Source organism: Bufo bufo, chromosome 5 (assembly GCF_905171765.1).
Source record: "Bufo bufo chromosome 5, aBufBuf1.1, whole genome shotgun sequence".
Taxonomy (NCBI): domain Eukaryota; kingdom Metazoa; phylum Chordata; class Amphibia; order Anura; family Bufonidae; genus Bufo; species Bufo bufo.
The window spans coordinates 546,662,951-546,680,999 of NC_053393.1; the positions used below are offsets into that span (position 1 = coordinate 546,662,951).

The 18,049-nt window shown below is 44.1% G+C and overlaps 1 protein-coding gene across 1 annotated transcript in view; it reads left to right on the top strand.

Moving 5' to 3' along the window:
* The window catches only part of NOS3 (nitric oxide synthase 3), a 95,114-nt gene that overhangs the window by 75,088 nt on the left and 1,977 nt on the right, over window positions 1-18,049 (top strand). The window contains 11 exon segments of the mRNA XM_040431370.1: window positions 2,835-2,951; window positions 3,214-3,388; window positions 4,663-4,795; window positions 5,134-5,212; window positions 7,509-7,699; window positions 7,778-7,959; window positions 8,393-8,603; window positions 9,578-9,665; window positions 14,747-14,868; window positions 15,122-15,270; window positions 17,737-17,931. Of these exon segments, the coding sequence (XP_040287304.1) occupies window positions 2,835-2,951; window positions 3,214-3,388; window positions 4,663-4,795; window positions 5,134-5,212; window positions 7,509-7,699; window positions 7,778-7,959; window positions 8,393-8,603; window positions 9,578-9,665; window positions 14,747-14,868; window positions 15,122-15,270; window positions 17,737-17,931 (1,642 nt within the window).

Here is an 18,049-nt window from a genome sequence, read left to right on the forward strand (position 1 = left end):
TAGTAGTTTAAGCGGCATACGAGTGTTAGGGAAGTTAAAGACACGGGACTGAACCATTTTGGACCATTCCACCAACATGCCTTTCCAAATCGGGGACGTATAACAATGATTAGCAGAGATAGGTCTAATACCCCATAAAGTAAGCAATTCTTGGTTAGACAATAGTGCATTTTCAAGACGAGAGCAAAGAGAGCTAGATTGGCGAGACATAATAGTTACACATCTGCCTAGTTGCACAGCAGTATAATAAAGCTTCACATCTGGCATCCCAAAGCCTCCGAACCTCCTATCCCTTGTGAGGACAGAGTAAGCAATACGTGGTGACTTGCCATTCCAAAGAAAGCGTGTGAATACCCTACGTATTTCAGTAAAATATGAATTTGGAAGCCAAATAGGGAGAGATTGTAGCAAATACAGAAATTTGGGAAGGATAAAGGTCTTGATGTAATTTTTCCGTCCCACCCAGGAGACAAATGGGAGTTTCAGGTTTTGAAGATGTGTCCGGACCGTTTGAAGGAGCGGCATGTAGTTAAGGGAAGCCAGATCCTGGACATTAGCCGATACATGAGTTCCTAAATACACAATGTCTCTGGAGGCCCAAGTGAATGGAGTAGCACGCTTAAGATCATTAATCACTGCTTGTGGACAAGAGATATTTATAGTAGTTATATCCTTGTACATAGGAGCAGTATTATAGTAGTTATATTCTTGTACATAGGAGCAGTATTATAGTAGTTATATTCCTGTACATAGGAGCAGTATTATAGTAGTTATATTCTTGTACATAAAGGTAGTATTATAGTAGTTATATTCTTGTACATAGGAGCAGTATTATAGTAGTTATATTCTTGTACATAAAGGTAGTATTATAGTAGTTATATTCTTGTACATAGGAGCAGTATTATAGTAGTTATATTCTTGTACATAAGAGCAGTATTATAGTAGTTATATTCCTGTACATAGGAGCAGTATTATAGTAGTTATATTCTTGTACATAGGAGCAGTATTATAGTAGTTGTATTCTTGTACATAGGAGCAGTATTATAGTAGTTATATTCTTGTACATACGAGCAGTATTATAGTAGTTATATTCTTGTACATAGGAGCAGTATTATAGTAGTTATATTCTTGTACATAGGAGCAGTATTATAGTAGTTATATTCTTGTACATAGGAGCAGTATTATAGTAGTTATATTCTTGTACATAGGAGCAGTATTATAGTAGTTATATTCTTGTACATAGGAGCAGTATTATAGTAGTTATATTCTTGTACATAGGAGCAGTATTATAGTAGTAATATTCTTGTACACAGGAGCAGTATTATAGTAGTTATATTCTTGTACATAGGAGCAGTATTATAGTAGTTATATTCTTGTACATAGGAGCAGTATTATAGTAGTTATATTCTTGTACATAGGAGCAGTATTATAGTAGTTATATACTTGTACATAGGAGGCAGTATTATAGTAGTTATATTCTTGTACATAGGAGCAGTATTATAGTAGTTATATTCCTGTACATAGGAGCAGTATTATAGTAGTTATATACTTGTACATAGGAGGCAGTATTATATTAGTTATATTCTTGTACATAGGAGCAGTATTATAGTAGTTATATTCTTGTACATAGGAGCAGTATTATAGTAGTAATATTCTTGTACACAGGAGCAGTATTATAGTAGTTATATTCTTGTACATAGGAGCAGTATTATAGTAGTTATATTCTTGTACATAGGAGCAGTATTATAGTAGTTATATTCTTGTACATAGGAGCAGTATTATAGTAGTTATATACTTGTACATAGGAGGCAGTATTATAGTAGTTATATTCTTGTACATAGGAGCAGTATTATAGTAGTTATATTCCTGTACATAGGAGCAGTATTATAGTAGTTATATACTTGTACATAGGAGGCAGTATTATATTAGTTATATTCTTGTACATAGGAGGCAGTATTATAGTAGTTATATTCTTGTACATAGGAGCAGTATTATAGTAGTTATATTCTTGTACATACGAGCAGTATTATAGTAGTTATATTCTTGTACATAGGAGCAGTATTATAGTAGTTATATTCTTGTACATAGGAGCAGTATTATAGTAGTTATATTCTTGTACATAGGAGCAGTATTATAGTAGTTATATTCTTGTACATAGGAGCAGTATTATAGTAGTAATATTCTTGTACACAGGAGCAGTATTATAGTAGTTATATTCTTGTACATAGGAGCAGTATTATAGTAGTTATATTCTTGTACATAGGAGCAGTATTATAGTAGTTATATTCTTGTACATAGGAGCAGTATTATAGTAGTTATATACTTGTACATAGGAGGCAGTATTATAGTAGTTATATTCTTGTACATAGGAGCAGTATTATAGTAGTTATATTCCTGTACATAGGAGCAGTATTATAGTAGTTATATACTTGTACATAGGAGGCAGTATTATATTAGTTATATTCTTGTACATAGGAGCAGTATTATAGTAGTTATATTCTTGTACATAGGAGCAGTATTATAGTAGTAATATTCTTGTACACAGGAGCAGTATTATAGTAGTTATATTCTTGTACATAGGAGCAGTATTATAGTAGTTATATTCTTGTACATAGGAGCAGTATTATAGTAGTTATATTCTTGTACATAGGGGGCAGTATTATAGTAGTTATATTCTTGTACATAGGAGCAGTATTATAGTAGTTATATTCTTGTACATAGGAGCAGTATTATAGTAGTTATTTGAGGAAATAGCTTTTTCTGGGGCTCTTCTCCTCCTTTCCTATAGATAATAATTACCATGTTCCAATTTCTTCTTATTTCTAATTGTGCAGAAGCTACAAGACGCGTTTTAACAGTGTGTCCCAGACGGATCAACTCGTTGCAACCTGGAAGAACAAACGCAAAGAGTCTAGTAACACTGACAGCGCGGGGCCCCTGGGGACGCTCAGGTAATATTCCGGAATCCGGGGTCTTGTCCAGTAATTAATAAAGGAAGTTGCATTTTCCAATATTAAGATAAACGTTGCAATTTGCTTTGTCACATTTTGTAAACTTCAGTTTTCATATGAAAGCCGATTAATTTGCCATTTGTATGTAGAACTCTGGTAATTTTGAGGATCAGTTTACTTGGGCCCCTGAATGGTCGCATTGCATTGTGGTAAATGTATTGTTACTATTTGAAAATTAAAAAGCTCCATCCGTGACCTCCAGGTTCTCCGTGTTCGGCCTGGGTTCTCGAGCCTACCCCCATTTCTGTGCCTTTGGACATGCAGTGGACACCCGACTGGAGGAGCTGGGTGGAGAGCGTATCTTGCAGATGGGGGAGGGTGATGACCTCTGTGGACAAGAGGACTCCTTCCGTGCCTGGGCCAAGGCAGTGTTCAAGGTAAGAAAACATTTGATATAGCAGCTCAGGATTTAAAGGGAATGTGCATTTGGTAATGAAGTCACTGCCAGACTGTGGCTTCATACACAGCGCCCCTCCACCTTAAAATAAATCTGATTAATAGGGCAGGCTGAGATGAAGAATGCCAGCTTTTCTCTGCTGTTAGCGACTTTGACAGTCTGGTTGATATGGAAGCAATTTAACATCCTGTTGTTTGAGGTTGTCAAGCAGCGAGTCCCCAGAAACCAATCTGCCTTTGATTACCTGGATCTGTAAGTTAAAGTTGCCTTAAGGCAATCACATTTCTTTTACAGCAGGTTGTAAAGTAAGATGGTGTTCCTTTCTAGCCTGGATTGTAATGTGTTGTGCTGACACCTAGTGGACAGTCTAAAAACTGCAGTACATCTCAGTGCATTTTACATGGAAACCTGTCCCCTATGAAAAAAAAAAAAAAAGACATATGGCAAAAAAATCTTAAAAGAGCATAAAGAAGAAAAAAAAATCCACTGTCCCGTTTACACATTTCACAATCTGGTCCTCGCAGAGAGTGAGTATGGAAGTCATTAGTCACCTAGACATAGACCACCCATCCTTATCTACAAGGAGATAAGACAGACAATGGGGTCCAGTCATCCCCTCAGAGGGGTGGATGAGAAATGACGTCACCGAAGAGAAGAAAAAATGTCCATCTGCTCAATAACTTCTCCTCCAGTCACACTCAGAGCTGCATTCAGTATTCTACTGGTTGGGTTTTGCATCATACTTGTGGCCTAACAAATTAGAACTAACATTTAATTATCGTCTGTGCTCCTCGAAAGGCATTCGTTACAGGGAATAAGCAGAATTGTGAACGCAGCTTTGGTTGTAAGTGGAGTAGAAGATAAGAGATGATGACTGCGGTATTTACATGGTGGCTTGGTTCTTTTTTCTTCTGCTCAGGCCTCAGGTCTAGGCTGTGACACGCGGTTTCCTCCTGGCCTCGTATTAGGGAGGGTCTGTCCTGAGCCATGTTGGATAAACACTGCGGCCCCTCTATCACAATCGCTTTCCTTTCCTGCCACTGAGAGGGGGAAATGGAGAGCGATAAGGAGGGAGGGACCCACATGGAGTCATGCTTGTCCTGCACTCCCCCGTCGTCCACCTGCCCAGTGCGGGGTCATTAACCTGTTCACTGCAACCGAAAATTGAGAACACATGTAGCAGAGCCGAATTGTCTCTTAAGCCTGGACTGCGTAGGTAGATGGGCTGATCTCGGTATTTCTCCTTCTCCTCAGGCCGCCTGTGACACATTCTGCGTTGGCGATGAGAACAACTTGAATGTCCCTGACTTTTTCGAAGCAAAGGGCAGCTGGCAGAGGTCCAAGTACCGCTTGTCCATCCAGGCCTCCTCTCCGGACCTGGTTACCGGTAATCACCATTTATTTTAGATTTATCTCACTCTGGTCTTGAGTAGTGTTGAGCGAACTTCTGTTTTAAGTTCGGCGTCTAAAGTTCGGCTTCCGGTTAGCGGAGAATCCCGATATGGATTCCGAATTCCGTTGTGGTCCGTGGTAGCGAAATCAATAATCGGCCATTATTGATTCCGCTACCACGGACCACAACGGAATTCGGAATCCATATCGGGATTCTCCGCTAACCGGAAGCCAAACTTTAGACGCCGAACTTTTTCTTCTTTAACTTTTTTCGTATTTCAGAATTTTTTGAATCTGATCTGAGGGTTTTTCTTTCATTTGCTCTTCCCTCAGGTCTTTGTCAGGTGCACAGAAGGAAGGTCTATGAGACGACATTCATTTCAAAGGAGAATTTACAGAATGAGAAGTCCGGGTGAGGAGCAGCACGATGGCTCATGTGTGTGGACAGGATGGCATAGGGCGGGTGGACAGGAGACAGGATGTGTCACCGTTGTGTTGGCTGTTTTTTTTTTAATCTTTGCTCCTTTAAGACACAGCTATGATCAGTGACTGCAGCTTAGCTCCTTTTTCTAGTGGAGTCTGCGGTGGTCTGATATCATCTTCTTCAAAATGAAGCTCCATTTCATCAGATTGGCTTCTGTGTAAAAGCAGAAGCCCACCACGAGCTCACTTCATGGAGAATTTTTATCTGACATACAATACTCTCTGTAGGCTTGATTAAATCTGTATGAAGGGGGTTTCTGAAGTTGAAAATGTTTTTAATGAGTAGAGGGGAGTAAACCGCTGCCAAACTCCTCTGTGTCCCTCCAAACTCCTCTGTGTCCCTCCAAACTCCTCTGTGTCCTTCCAAACTTCTCTGTGCCCCTCCAAAATCTTCTGTGCCCTTCCAAGCTCCTCTGTGCCCCTTCAAACTCCTCTGTGCCCCTCCAAACTCCTCTGTGCCCCTCCAAACTCCTCTGTGCCCTTCCAAACTCCTCTGTTCCCCTCCAAACTCCTCTGTGCCCTTCCATATTCCTCTGTACCCTTCCAAACTCCTCTGTGCCCCTCCAAACTCCTCTGTGCCCTTCCAAACTCCTCTGTGCCCCTCCAAACTCCTCTGTGCCCTTCCAAACTCCTCTGTTCCCCTCCAAACTCCTCTGTGCCCTTCCATATTCCTCTGTGCCCTTCCAGATACCTCTGTGCCCTCCAGATACCTCTGTCCCCTCTACATTTCTCTGTCTTCCTTCACACTCCTATGTCTTCCCCGGACTCCTCTATCCCCTCCAGATGCCTCTGTCCCTGCAAATTCCTGTGTCTCCCTCCAGATACCTCTGACACCCTCTCGACTCCTCAGTCCTCTCCCTCCAGATACCTCTGACACCCTCTAGACTCCTCAGTCCTTTTCAGACTCCTCTATCCTCTCCAGACTCCTCAGTCCCCTCCAGACACTTATGTCCCCTCTACATTCCTCCGTCCTCTTCCAGACACCTCTGTCCTCTCGAGATTCCTCTCCCTTCAGTCTCCTCTGTCCCCCTCCAAACTCCTCTGTGCCCTTCCATACCCCTTTGTTTTCTCCAGACACATCTGTCTCCCCCTAGATAGCTCTGACTCCTCTATGCCCTCCCAGATCCCTCCGCCCCCTCCAGACTCCTCAGTCCTCTCCCGACTCCTCTGTGCCCTTCCAAACTCCTCTGTCCCCCTCCAGATATCTGCGCCCACCGCCAGACTCCTCTGTCCCCCTCCAGATATCTGCGCCCACCGCCAGACTCCTCTCTCCCCCTCCAGATATCTGCACCCACCTCCAAACTCCTCTGTCCCCCTCCAGATATCTGCGCCCACCTCCAGACTCCTCTGTCCCCCTCCAGATATCTGCACCCACCTCCAAACTCCTCTGTCCCCCTCCAGATATCTGTGCCCACCTCCAGACTCCTCTGTCCCCCTCCAGATATCTGCGCCCACCTCCAGACTCCTCTGTCCCCCTCCAGATATCTGTGCCCACCTCCAGACTCCTCTGTCCCCCTCCAGATATCTGCGCCCACCTCCAGACTCCTCTGTCCCCCTCCAGATATCTGCGCCCACCTCCAGACTCCTCTGTCCCCCTCCAGATATCTGCGCCCACCTCCAAACTCCTCTGTCCCCCTCCAGATATCTGCACCCACCTCCAGACTCCTCTGTCCCCCTCCAGATATCTGCGCCCACCTCCAAACTCCTCTGTCCCCCTCCAGATATCTGCGCCCACCTCCAGACTCCTCTGTCCCCCTCCAGATATCTGCGCCCACCTCCAGACTCCTCTGTCCCCCTCCAGATATCTGTGCTCACCGCCAGACTCCTCTGTCCCCCTCCAGATATCTGCGCCCACCTCCAGACTCCTCTGTCCCCCTCCAGATATCTGCGCCCACCTCCAGACTCCTCTGTCCCCCTCCAGATATCTGCGCCCACCGCCAGACTCCTCTGTCCCCCTCCAGATATCTGTGCTCACTGCCAGACTCCTCTGTCCCCCTCCAGATATCTGCGCCCACCGCCAGACTCCTCTGTCCCCCTCCAGATATCTGTGCCCACCTCCAGACTTTTCTGTGCCCGTTCAGACCCCTCTGTTCCTTTCAAACCCCTCTGTTCTCTCCAGACTCCCCTGTCCCCTTTATGAGATATCTGTGAGTGAGTACTGGTAATAGGTGGGCTTTAGATCTCCATCATATGTCCTTCATCTTCTTCATCTTTCCTAACCACAGCCGTTCAACCATCTTGGTCAAGCTAAACACAGAGGGCCAGAGTGAACTAAAATATTCTCCTGGAGACCACCTGGGTGTGTTCCCATGTAACCGAGAGGAACTGGTGCTGGCTTTGCTGGAACGTGTGGAAGATCCTCCAGCCTCTAATGACACTGTACAAGTGCAAATCATGGCCAAAGACTTGGGCCAAAGTAAGTAGGAGCTGCCCCGGCCTGAGCGTCCTTACTGCTGCAGTCACTATCTAAGGCTCTGTATTCTTCTCCTCACAGGCCTGGTCAGCAGTAGTAACAATAACTGGGTCTCTGAGACCAGAATACCACCTTGTACACTGCATCAAGCACTGACTAATTATCTGGACATTACTACGCCCCCGACACCCCAGTTCCTGCAGCTGCTTAGCGTCCTATGCGAGGATCCGGATGAACGACAGAAGTTGGAGACCCTGAGCCAGGTACGACTCGGACTGTGGTAGATTAAGTACTTAATAAATTCATACTCAAGCCACCCCTCTTCCATGTTTACATAAATCATGGTGCTTAGGAACAGAGGAAGCTGCTCAAGTTAATACCGCCCATGAGGAGCAGAGGGTGGGGCTGTCATTGCTTTGGCCCCACCCTCTCAGTAGGCAGAAAGCTGATGTAATGGCTGCCTCTATAGTACATACACCTTTGACTTCCATATATGCCTCTTGTCTCCTTATCAGTATGGGCTCCTATACATAACCCCTCGAAATATGGGCTCATGAGAAACCTCCAGTCTATTATACAGAGCTGAGCCTTCATATGCCCCAGAACATGATTCCCACCAAATTAAGCACTTGGACTTATCTGACAAACGTATGAGAAAGAATATGATAACCAGGATACTATTTCGACCTTTCACAGGATGCCCGTCAGTACGAAGAGTGGAAGTGGTACCGGTGCCCGACTATAGTGGAGGTGCTGGACGAATTCCGGTCCATCAGTGTCCCCAGCTCACTTCTGCTCACACAGCTTCCACTCCTCCAGCCACGATATTACTCCATCAGCTCCTCCTTGGAGGCCTACCCCGACCAGATCCACCTGACGGTGGCTTTGGTGTCGTATCACACGCAGGGTGAGCATCTACTGGAAGGGGGAAAGGTGGGGGATGTCTTAGTAACAGTATTACGTTTCTGCTGCAGTGGGGTTAAAAATGGTGGCTGCTGAGAGCCAAACACTTACCTGTATGATGGGTGAATTCTGTCACAAATCTACAACAATTTTGGGGAGTGGGGGCACTTAACTGAACTAAAAGGATAATGAATAGTGATGAGCGGCAGGGGTCATATTCGAATTCGCGATATTTCGCGAATATTTTGTAGAATATTCGTCGAAAATGCGAAAATTCACGATTTTTTTTTTACTCGAAAAATCGGAAAGGTAATGATTGTGTAATATGCAAATTTTCGGAATTCGAATTTTCGGATTTGAATTTTTTATTGCGAATTTTTCAACTTACAACTATTAGACAAAGAAGATTTTAGCACTATATTAGCTAAATTGCTCTATTCTATTTTTTTGAATATTCTCTATATTGCTATAACTTTGTTTTTTCGAATATTCTGAATATTCTAAAACAAGAATATATAGCAATATAGCGAATATTCAAAAAAAAACTAATATAGAGCAAAATTCGCAAACACTACTACTCCTAAAGTCAAGTATATTGCAGCCTTCTTATTGGCCCACAAGCTAGAAGCAGGGAGGGATCATGTGTAATGATAAAAAAAAAAAAATCTAAAAAAAAAAAAAATTTCATATTCGAAATTACGAATATATATAACTATATTCGAAATTTTCGCGAATTTTCGAAGTACCTATATTCGCGATAAAAATTCGAAATTCGAATATTCGTGATCAACACTAATAATGAATATGGCAAAGTGTTCACACTGCCTAGTCACCGTCACTTTAAAATGTAAATTTGTGAAAAAAATTGCTTCATGAATAAATACACTGTATACCCAAATCTCCTGAGCGATAATCAATACAAGAACTTCTACGTGTCTATTATAATAATCTTAACCTCGATCTCATCATGTTCTGTAGAAAACAAAGGTCCTCTTCATTACGGCGTTTGCTCAACATGGCTGGACCAGCTGACCCCTGGATCACACGTGCCTTGTTTTGTGAGAGGGTAAGATGAAATTGTTATAATACTGCCCCTACATACAAGAATATAACTATTACAATACTGCCCCCTATGTATGAGTATATAAAAAACTACTGTGGGGTTTCGCTCTGGTAGATAGGGTGAGCGGACGCAGTACAGAGGCAAAATACAAGTTCTTAACTCAAACTTCAGTCTTTATTCACACTTGCGGCAGTTGCATAAAACAACACGTCACTTTGCAGTCTTTGGTGTTAAGTCACCTTGCTGACAGTTCTGCCTCCAGTAGTCCACAGCAGGCTTTAGGGGGCCTGTTCCCCCTGCACACGGGTCTCAGCCCTCCAGTCCGGCACAAAACCTCAGATCCCAACACAGAGACCTCCTGAGCTCCACTGTCAGACGGAGGTAATCCTCTCAACCTGGCAGTGCTGGCTGGTTTTTATGCTTGGCAAAACCTGGCCTGGAACATGGGGAGTAGTCACCCACCCAGCACTTTGACTACTCCCAGTAAGAGCCATCCCGGATCAGCAATTTAGGACCCTGCGGCAAGTCCTCCACGTCTCCCCCTCTTCCACCGAAGTGGCGGTCACCCTACCGCTGGCCCTTGAATACACATTACCCCGACTTTCCGGCCAGTATACTCAGCGGGCCGTACCAGTGTAGCCCTTACCAGGGACACCAGACTCCCTGAGTCCAGTAACGCCACCGCCAGAGTGTTTCCTACTTCTACCTGGCACAAGTGGTTGTTGTCTATAGTCTCTGGGGTACCGGAGGCACACAGCTTCCTCGCATATAATGAGTGGCGGTAGCCATAGTTAGTGTCCAAGTGCTCACCCCGTCGGGGACAGTCAGCCCTTACGTGGCCAGGCTACTGGCACCGCCAGCAGACTATTAGAGCCGGGTCCGTAGGGGGTACATCCCGGGCGGGTTTTGTTGGCACAAGTCGCCGGGCCTGGGGTGGAGATTTCCTGGGTTTGACTGCCCCCTCCCAAAAGAACTTCCCTGTAGATTCCTGGTAGCCTCATAGCGTTCCACCAGGTCCACCATCTCAAGGACATGGAGACACCTAGCCGATCCAGTGCTGGAGAGGGTATGGCAAAGCCCTCCAGAATACATCAGCCAACAGACGTTCCAGCATAGCAGTGGAACTCAGCACGTCAGGCTGCAGCCATTTTTGCAACAGGTGTAATAGATCTTAATACTGAGGTCTTGCGGGTTCAGCCGGGTTAAACTCCCACTGGTGTACCCGCTGGGCCCGGACCAACAAATTCACCCCCAGAATCTCACCCTTTACTGTCGGGTAATCGGCTGCTTGATCGTCCGGTAAGTCGAAATACACCTGCTGGGGTCCAGATGCCAGAAACGGAGTGACGACCTCAGCCCATTGATCTTGGGGTAACTTCTCCCTCATGGCCACCATTCGTACACCGCCAGATAGGTTTCGACGTCATCCGAGGGGGTCATCTTGGGGATCGCCGCATGGACCACTTTCCAGGCATCGTGGACGCTCTGGGATGCTTCTGCCGCCTGTAAAGCCATCACATGTTGTAACAGCAGCTGGTTTGTTTCTTGCTGCTGCTTATTAGCCTCCCGCTGCTGCAGGTTAGCCTCCACGAGGGCTTTCATGACAGCTTCCATTTTGTCAAGGGACACGGGTTGTAATCTCGCTGGTTTGATGTAAGAAAAAACAAAAATATTTTGGCCTTCACGCCACTCCTCTCTGTGCTTGCCCGCATCCTCCACCAATTGTGGGGTTTTGATCTGGTAGACAGGGTAAGCGGGCGCAGTATAGAGGCAAAATACAAGTTCTTAACTCAAAACATCAGTATTTATTCACACTTGAGGCAATTGCACAAAACAGCAGTAACTTTGCAGTCTTGGTGTTAATTCACACACAATGGAAAGTTCATATAACACAAGTCACCTTGCTGGCAGTTCTCCCTCCCGTAGTCCACAGCAGGCTTTAGGGGGCCTGTTTCTCCAGCATGCGGCTCTCAGCCCTCCATCACGGCACAAAGCCTCAGATCCCAGCACAGAGACCTCCTGAGCTCCACTGTCAGATGGAGGTAATCCTCTCCACCTGGCACTGCTGGCTGTTTTTTATGCCTTGCAAAACCCGGCCTGGAACATGGGGAGTAGTCACCCACCCAGCACTTTGACTACTCCCAGTAAGAGCCATCCCGGGTCAGCTATTACAGCCATACTAAGTATCAAGGCATCAGACAGCAACTGCTGCAGACACATAAAGAACGGCTCTTACTCCACCGAGGCCAGGAACCTCGGTGACACCTACCTATCATCCAGGATGATTCCTTGTACCTTCTTACACTACTATAATACTGCTCCTATGTACAAGAATATAACTACTATAATACTGCCTCCTATGTACAAGAACATAACTAATATAATACTGCTCCTATGTACAAGAATATAACTACTATAATACTGCCTCTTATGTACAAGAATATAACTACTATAATACTGCTCCTATGTACAAGAATATAACTACTATAATACTGCTCCTATGTACAAGAATATAACTACTATAATACTGCCTCCTATGTACAAGAATATAACTACTATAATACTGCCTCCTATGTACAAAAATATAACCACTATAATACTGCTCCTATGTACAGGAATATAACTACTATAATACTGCTCCTATGTACAAGAATATAACTACTATAATACTGCCTCCTATGTACAAGAATATAACTACTATAATACTGCTCCTATGTACAAGAATATAACTACTATAATACTGCCTCCTATGTACAAGAATATAACTACTATAATACTGCCTCCTATGTACAAGAATATAACTACTATAATACTGCTCCTATGTACAAGAATATAACTACTATAATACTGCTCCTATGTACAAGAATATAACTACTATAATACTGCTCCTATGTACAAGAATATAACTACTATAATACTGCTCCTATGTACAAAAATATAACTACTATAATACTGCTCCTATGTACAAGAATATAACTACTATAATACTGCTCCTATGTACAAGAATATAACTACTATAATACTGCCTCCTATGTACAAAAATATAACTACTATAATACTGCCTCTTATGTACAAGAATATAACTACTATAATACTGCTCCTATGTACAAGAATATAACTACTATAATACTGCTCCTATGTACAAGAATATAACTACTATAATACTGCTCCTATGTACAAAAATATAACTACTATAATACTGCCTCCTATGTACAAGAATATAACTACTATAATACTGCTCCTATGTACAAGAATATAACTACTATAATACTGCCCCTATGTACAAGAATATAACTACTATAATACTGCTCCTATGTACAAGAATATAACTACTATAATACTGCTCCTATGTACAAGAATATAACTACTATAATACTGCTCCCATGTACAAGAATATAACTACTATAATACTGCTCCTATGTACAGGAATATAACTACTATAATACTGCTCCTATGTACAAGAATATAACTACTATAATACTGCCTCCTATGTACAAGAATATAACTACTATAATACTGCTCCTATGTACAAGAATATAACTACTATAATACTGCCTCCTATGTACAAGAATATATCTACTATAATACTGCCTCCTATGTACAAGAATATAACTACTATAATACTGCTCCTATGTACAAGAATATAACTACTATAATACTGCCTCCTATGTACAAGAATATAACTACTATAATACTGCCTCCTATGTACAAGAATATAACTACTATAATACTGCCCCTATGTACAAGAATATAACTACTATAATACTGCTCCTATGTACAAGAATATAATTACTATAATACTGCTCCTATGTACAAGAATATAACTACTATAATACTGCTCCTATGTACAAGAATATAACTACTATAATACTGCCTCCTATGTACAAGAATATAACTACTATAATACTGCACCTATGTACATAAGAATATAACTACTATAATACTGCTCCTATGTACATAAGAATATAACTACTATAATACTACCTCATATGTACAAGAATATAACTACTATAATACTGCTCCTATGTACAAGAATATAACTACTATAATACTGCTCCTATGTACAATAATATAACTACTATAATACTGCTCCTATGTACAAGAATATAACTACTATAATACTGCTCCTATGTACAAGAATATAACTACTATAATACTGCCTCCTATGTACAGGAATATAACTACTATAATACTGCTCCTATGTACAAGAATATAACTACTATAATACTGCCTCCTATGTACAAGAATATAACTACTATAATACTGCTCCTATGTACAAGAATATAACTACTATAATACTGCTCCTATGTACAGGAATATAACTACTATAATACTATCTCCTATGTACAGGAATATAACTACTATAATACTGCTCCTATGTACAGGAATATAACTACTATAATACTGCTCCTATGTACAAGAAAAAGTACTTTTATTATATGCTAATGAGCCTCTAGGTGCTATGTGGGCGTAAAATCAGCACCTAGAGGCTCCGTCCACTCACCCATTATGCCGCCCAGCTCCTCTTGATTGATGGCACGGTCCGCCGCATCGCTGCCGAAATTCCGCGCCTGCGCCGTTTACTTCTGTCTTCAGTGAGTGAATGATGCGATCCTGGTGCCGGATTCCTCACTGCGCCTGCGCCGACTACGTCACAGTCAGGAAGCCGGCATCAGGAGAGCAGCCTTCACTCACTGCGCCGAAGACAGAAGTGACCGGCGCAGGCGCAGGATTTCGACAGCGATGCGGCGGACCGTGCCATCAATCAAGAGGAGCTGGGCGGGCACAACACTGGACCTGGGCGGCATAATGGGTGAGTGGACGGAGCCTCTAGGTGCTGATTTTACGCCCACATAGCACCTAGAGGCTCATTAGGGTATAATAAAAGTGCTGCAGGGACTAACGTTAGAAACATACTGTTATGTAGTGCTGACATTGGCGCATCGCTATATCAGTCAGCTACATAACGGTATTTCTGGTGGTAGAAGCCCTTTAATACTGCTTTCTGTCTACTATGAGATAAATACTGTAATACTACCCCTATGTGTAAGAATACTCCTGCTGATATTATATATCTTGTGCAGGGCTCCTACCTTCAATCTACCGTCTGATATTTCGGCGCCCTGTATTCTGGTGGGGCCGGGGACCGGTATTGCGCCCTTCAGGGGCTTCTGGCAGCAGAGACTTTATGACATTGAAAATAAAGGTAAGAAATAGCCCTCACTCTGTCACAGACTCTGACAACCTTGTAGGGAAGTTGTCATTAGTGGTCAGTAAGTAGTCAGTCTCCTCCAATGTGAGGCACCGCAGGTTGATGCTTTCTTTACATTTCAGTCCAGATAAATCTTATAAGGATGAACAGGTCTCCTGTTTAAGCAGCTTAGGTAGAATGAGTGGCCCCTGACCCAGGGGCCCATTATCCACATTCCCTCCCTCCTTGGATCTTTTCTCTCTTGCAGGTCTAAATCCTGGTGAAATGACTTTGCTATTTGGATGCAGATGTGCAGAACTTGACCATATACATAAGGAGGAAACGATCGATGCCCAGAAGAGGGGCGCCCTCAGCCAGATCTACACAGCCTTCTCACGCCAGCCAGACCACCCAAAGGTGAGGGGTGATCCTACACAGGAAAGAGTTAACTGGTAATTACAATTGGGCTGATCTCAGCACCATGGAGCACACACTCCATCTAGTGGTCATCTGCCAGAATATATATTGCTTTAATAACTGGCACATTATACAGTTGGGTACTGAGATTCAAGTTACTGGATGCTATCACTTTTCTGCCTGAGAAAAGCTGTGAGTCCTGCTTCCCCCACCCAGTCATAGAGAAAGCCTGTGAGTCCTACTTCCCCCACCCAGTCATAGACAAAGCCTGCGAGTCCTGCTTTACCTGCCCAGTCATAGAGAAAGCCTGTGAGTCCTGCTTTACCTGCCCAGTCATAGAGAAAGCCTGTGAGTCCTGCTTTACCTGCCCAGTCATAGAGAAAGCCTGTGAGTCCTGCTTTACCTGCCCATTCATAGACAAAGCCTGTGAGTCCTGCTTTACCTGCCCAGTCATAGAGAAAGCCTGTGAGTCCTGCTTCCCCTGCCCATTCATAGAGAAAGCCTGTGAGTCCTGCTTCCCCCACCCAGTCATAGAGAAAGCCTGTGAGTCCTGCTTTACCTGCCCATTCATAGACAAAGCCTGTGAGTCCTGCTTTACCTGCCCAGTCATAGACAAAGCCTGTGAGTCCTGCTTTACCTGCCCAGTCATAGACAAAGCCTGTGAGTCCTGCTTTACCTGCCCATTCATAGAGAAAGCCTGTGAGTCCTGCTTTACCTTCCCATTCATAGAGAAAGCCTGTGAGTCCTGCTTCCCCCACCCAGTCATAGAGAAAGCCTGTGAGTCCTGCTTTACCTGCCCATTCATAGAGAGAGCCTGTGAGTCCTGCTTCCCCCACCCAGTCATAGAGAAAGCCTGTGAGTCCTGCTTTACCTGCCCATTCATAGACAAAGCCTGTGAGTCCTGCTTTACCTGCCCAGTCATAGACAAAGCCTGTGAGTCCTGCTTTACCTGCCCAGTCATAGACAAAGCCTGTGAGTCCTGCTTTACCTGCCCATTCATAGAGAAAGCCTGTGAGTCCTGCTTTACCTTCCCATTCATAGAGAAAGCCTGTGAGTCCTGCTTCCCCCACCCAGTCATAGAGAAAGCCTGTGAGTCCTGCTTTACCTGCCCATTCATAGAGAGAGCCTGTGAGTCCTGCTTCCCCCACCCAGTTATAGAGAAAGCCTGTGAGTCCTGCTTTACCTGCCCATTCATAGACAAAGCCTGTGAGTCCTGCTTTACCTGCCCATTCATAGACAAAGCCTGTGAGTCCTGCTTTACCTGCCCATTCATAGACAAAGCCTGTGAGTCCTGCTTTACCTGCCCATTCATAGACAAAGCCTGTGAGTCCTGCTTTACCTGCCCATTCATAGACAAAGCCTGTGAGTCCTGCTTTACCTGCCCATTCATAGACAAAGCCTGTGAGTCCTGCTTTACCTGCCCATTCATAGAGAGAGCCTGTGAGTCCTGCTTCCCCCACCCAGTCATAGAGAAAGCCTGTGAGTCCTGCTTTACCTGCCCATTCATAGACAAAGCCTGTGAGTCCTGCTTTACCTGCCCAGTCATAGACAAAGCCTGTGAGTCCTGCTTTACCTGCCCAGTCATAGACAAAGCCTGTGAGTCCTGCTTTACCTGCCCATTCATAGAGAAAGCCTGTGAGTCCTGCTTTACCTTCCCATTCATAGAGAAAGCCTGTGAGTCCTGCTTCCCCCACCCAGTCATAGAGAAAGCCTGTGAGTCCTGCTTTACCTGCCCATTCATAGAGAGAGCCTGTGAGTCCTGCTTCCCCCACCCAGTTATAGAGAAAGCCTGTGAGTCCTGCTTTACCTGCCCATTCATAGACAAAGCCTGTGAGTCCTGCTTTACCTGCCCATTCATAGACAAAGCCTGTGAGTCCTGCTTTACCTGCCCATTCATAGACAAAGCCTGTGAGTCCTGCTTTACCTGCCCATTCATAGACAAAGCCTGTGAGTCCTGCTTTACCTGCCCATTCATAGACAAAGCCTGTGAGTCCTGCTTTACCTGCCCATTCATAGACAAAGCCTGTGAGTCCTGCTTTACCTGCCCATTCATAGAGAAAGCCTGTGAGTCCTGCTTTTCCTGCCCATTCATAGACAAAGCCTGTGAGTCCTGCTTCCCCTGCTCTCACTGAATGATTGGCAAATACACTTATTTCCTCTGTTATAGTTGGAAACTACCACTAGAGGGAGTTCACTGTATGTGTGCTTTATACAGATCTCATTGAACTCAATACCAATGACAATACATTGAGCTCCCCCTTGTGGTGACTGCAGGTGTCCAGAATTTTATTATGTAGCTCTGTGGCTGTGATAATGGCAGGAGAGGGTTTGGAGCTCTGTGTCACCAGACCTGAGCCCTGCTTGTATGAAATGATCAAAATCTAGACCTATTTACAGAACCTGTAGGGGGCACTGTGATGGCACTGTTAATGGAGGCCCATTGTCTGTCACTATCTTGTCTTTCAGACCTATGTACAGGACATCCTGCGTACTCAGCTGGCGAGTCACGTATATGAGGTGCTGCGTCACAACAACGGACACATGTACATATGTGGGGACGTGACCATGGCCACCGACGTCCTGCAGACAGTTCAGCTCATTCTCGTGTCTCAGGGGGATATGAGCATTGTTGAAGCTGGAGACTACATTGGGGAGCTGAGGGTACGAGACTTACAGACCTAGTGCTGGGCTTCTGCTCTATAATGCATTATACTCCAGTCACCTCTAAAGCTGCATTTAGCATTCTACAGGTTGGCTGCAGAGTGCAGATGTACCACAT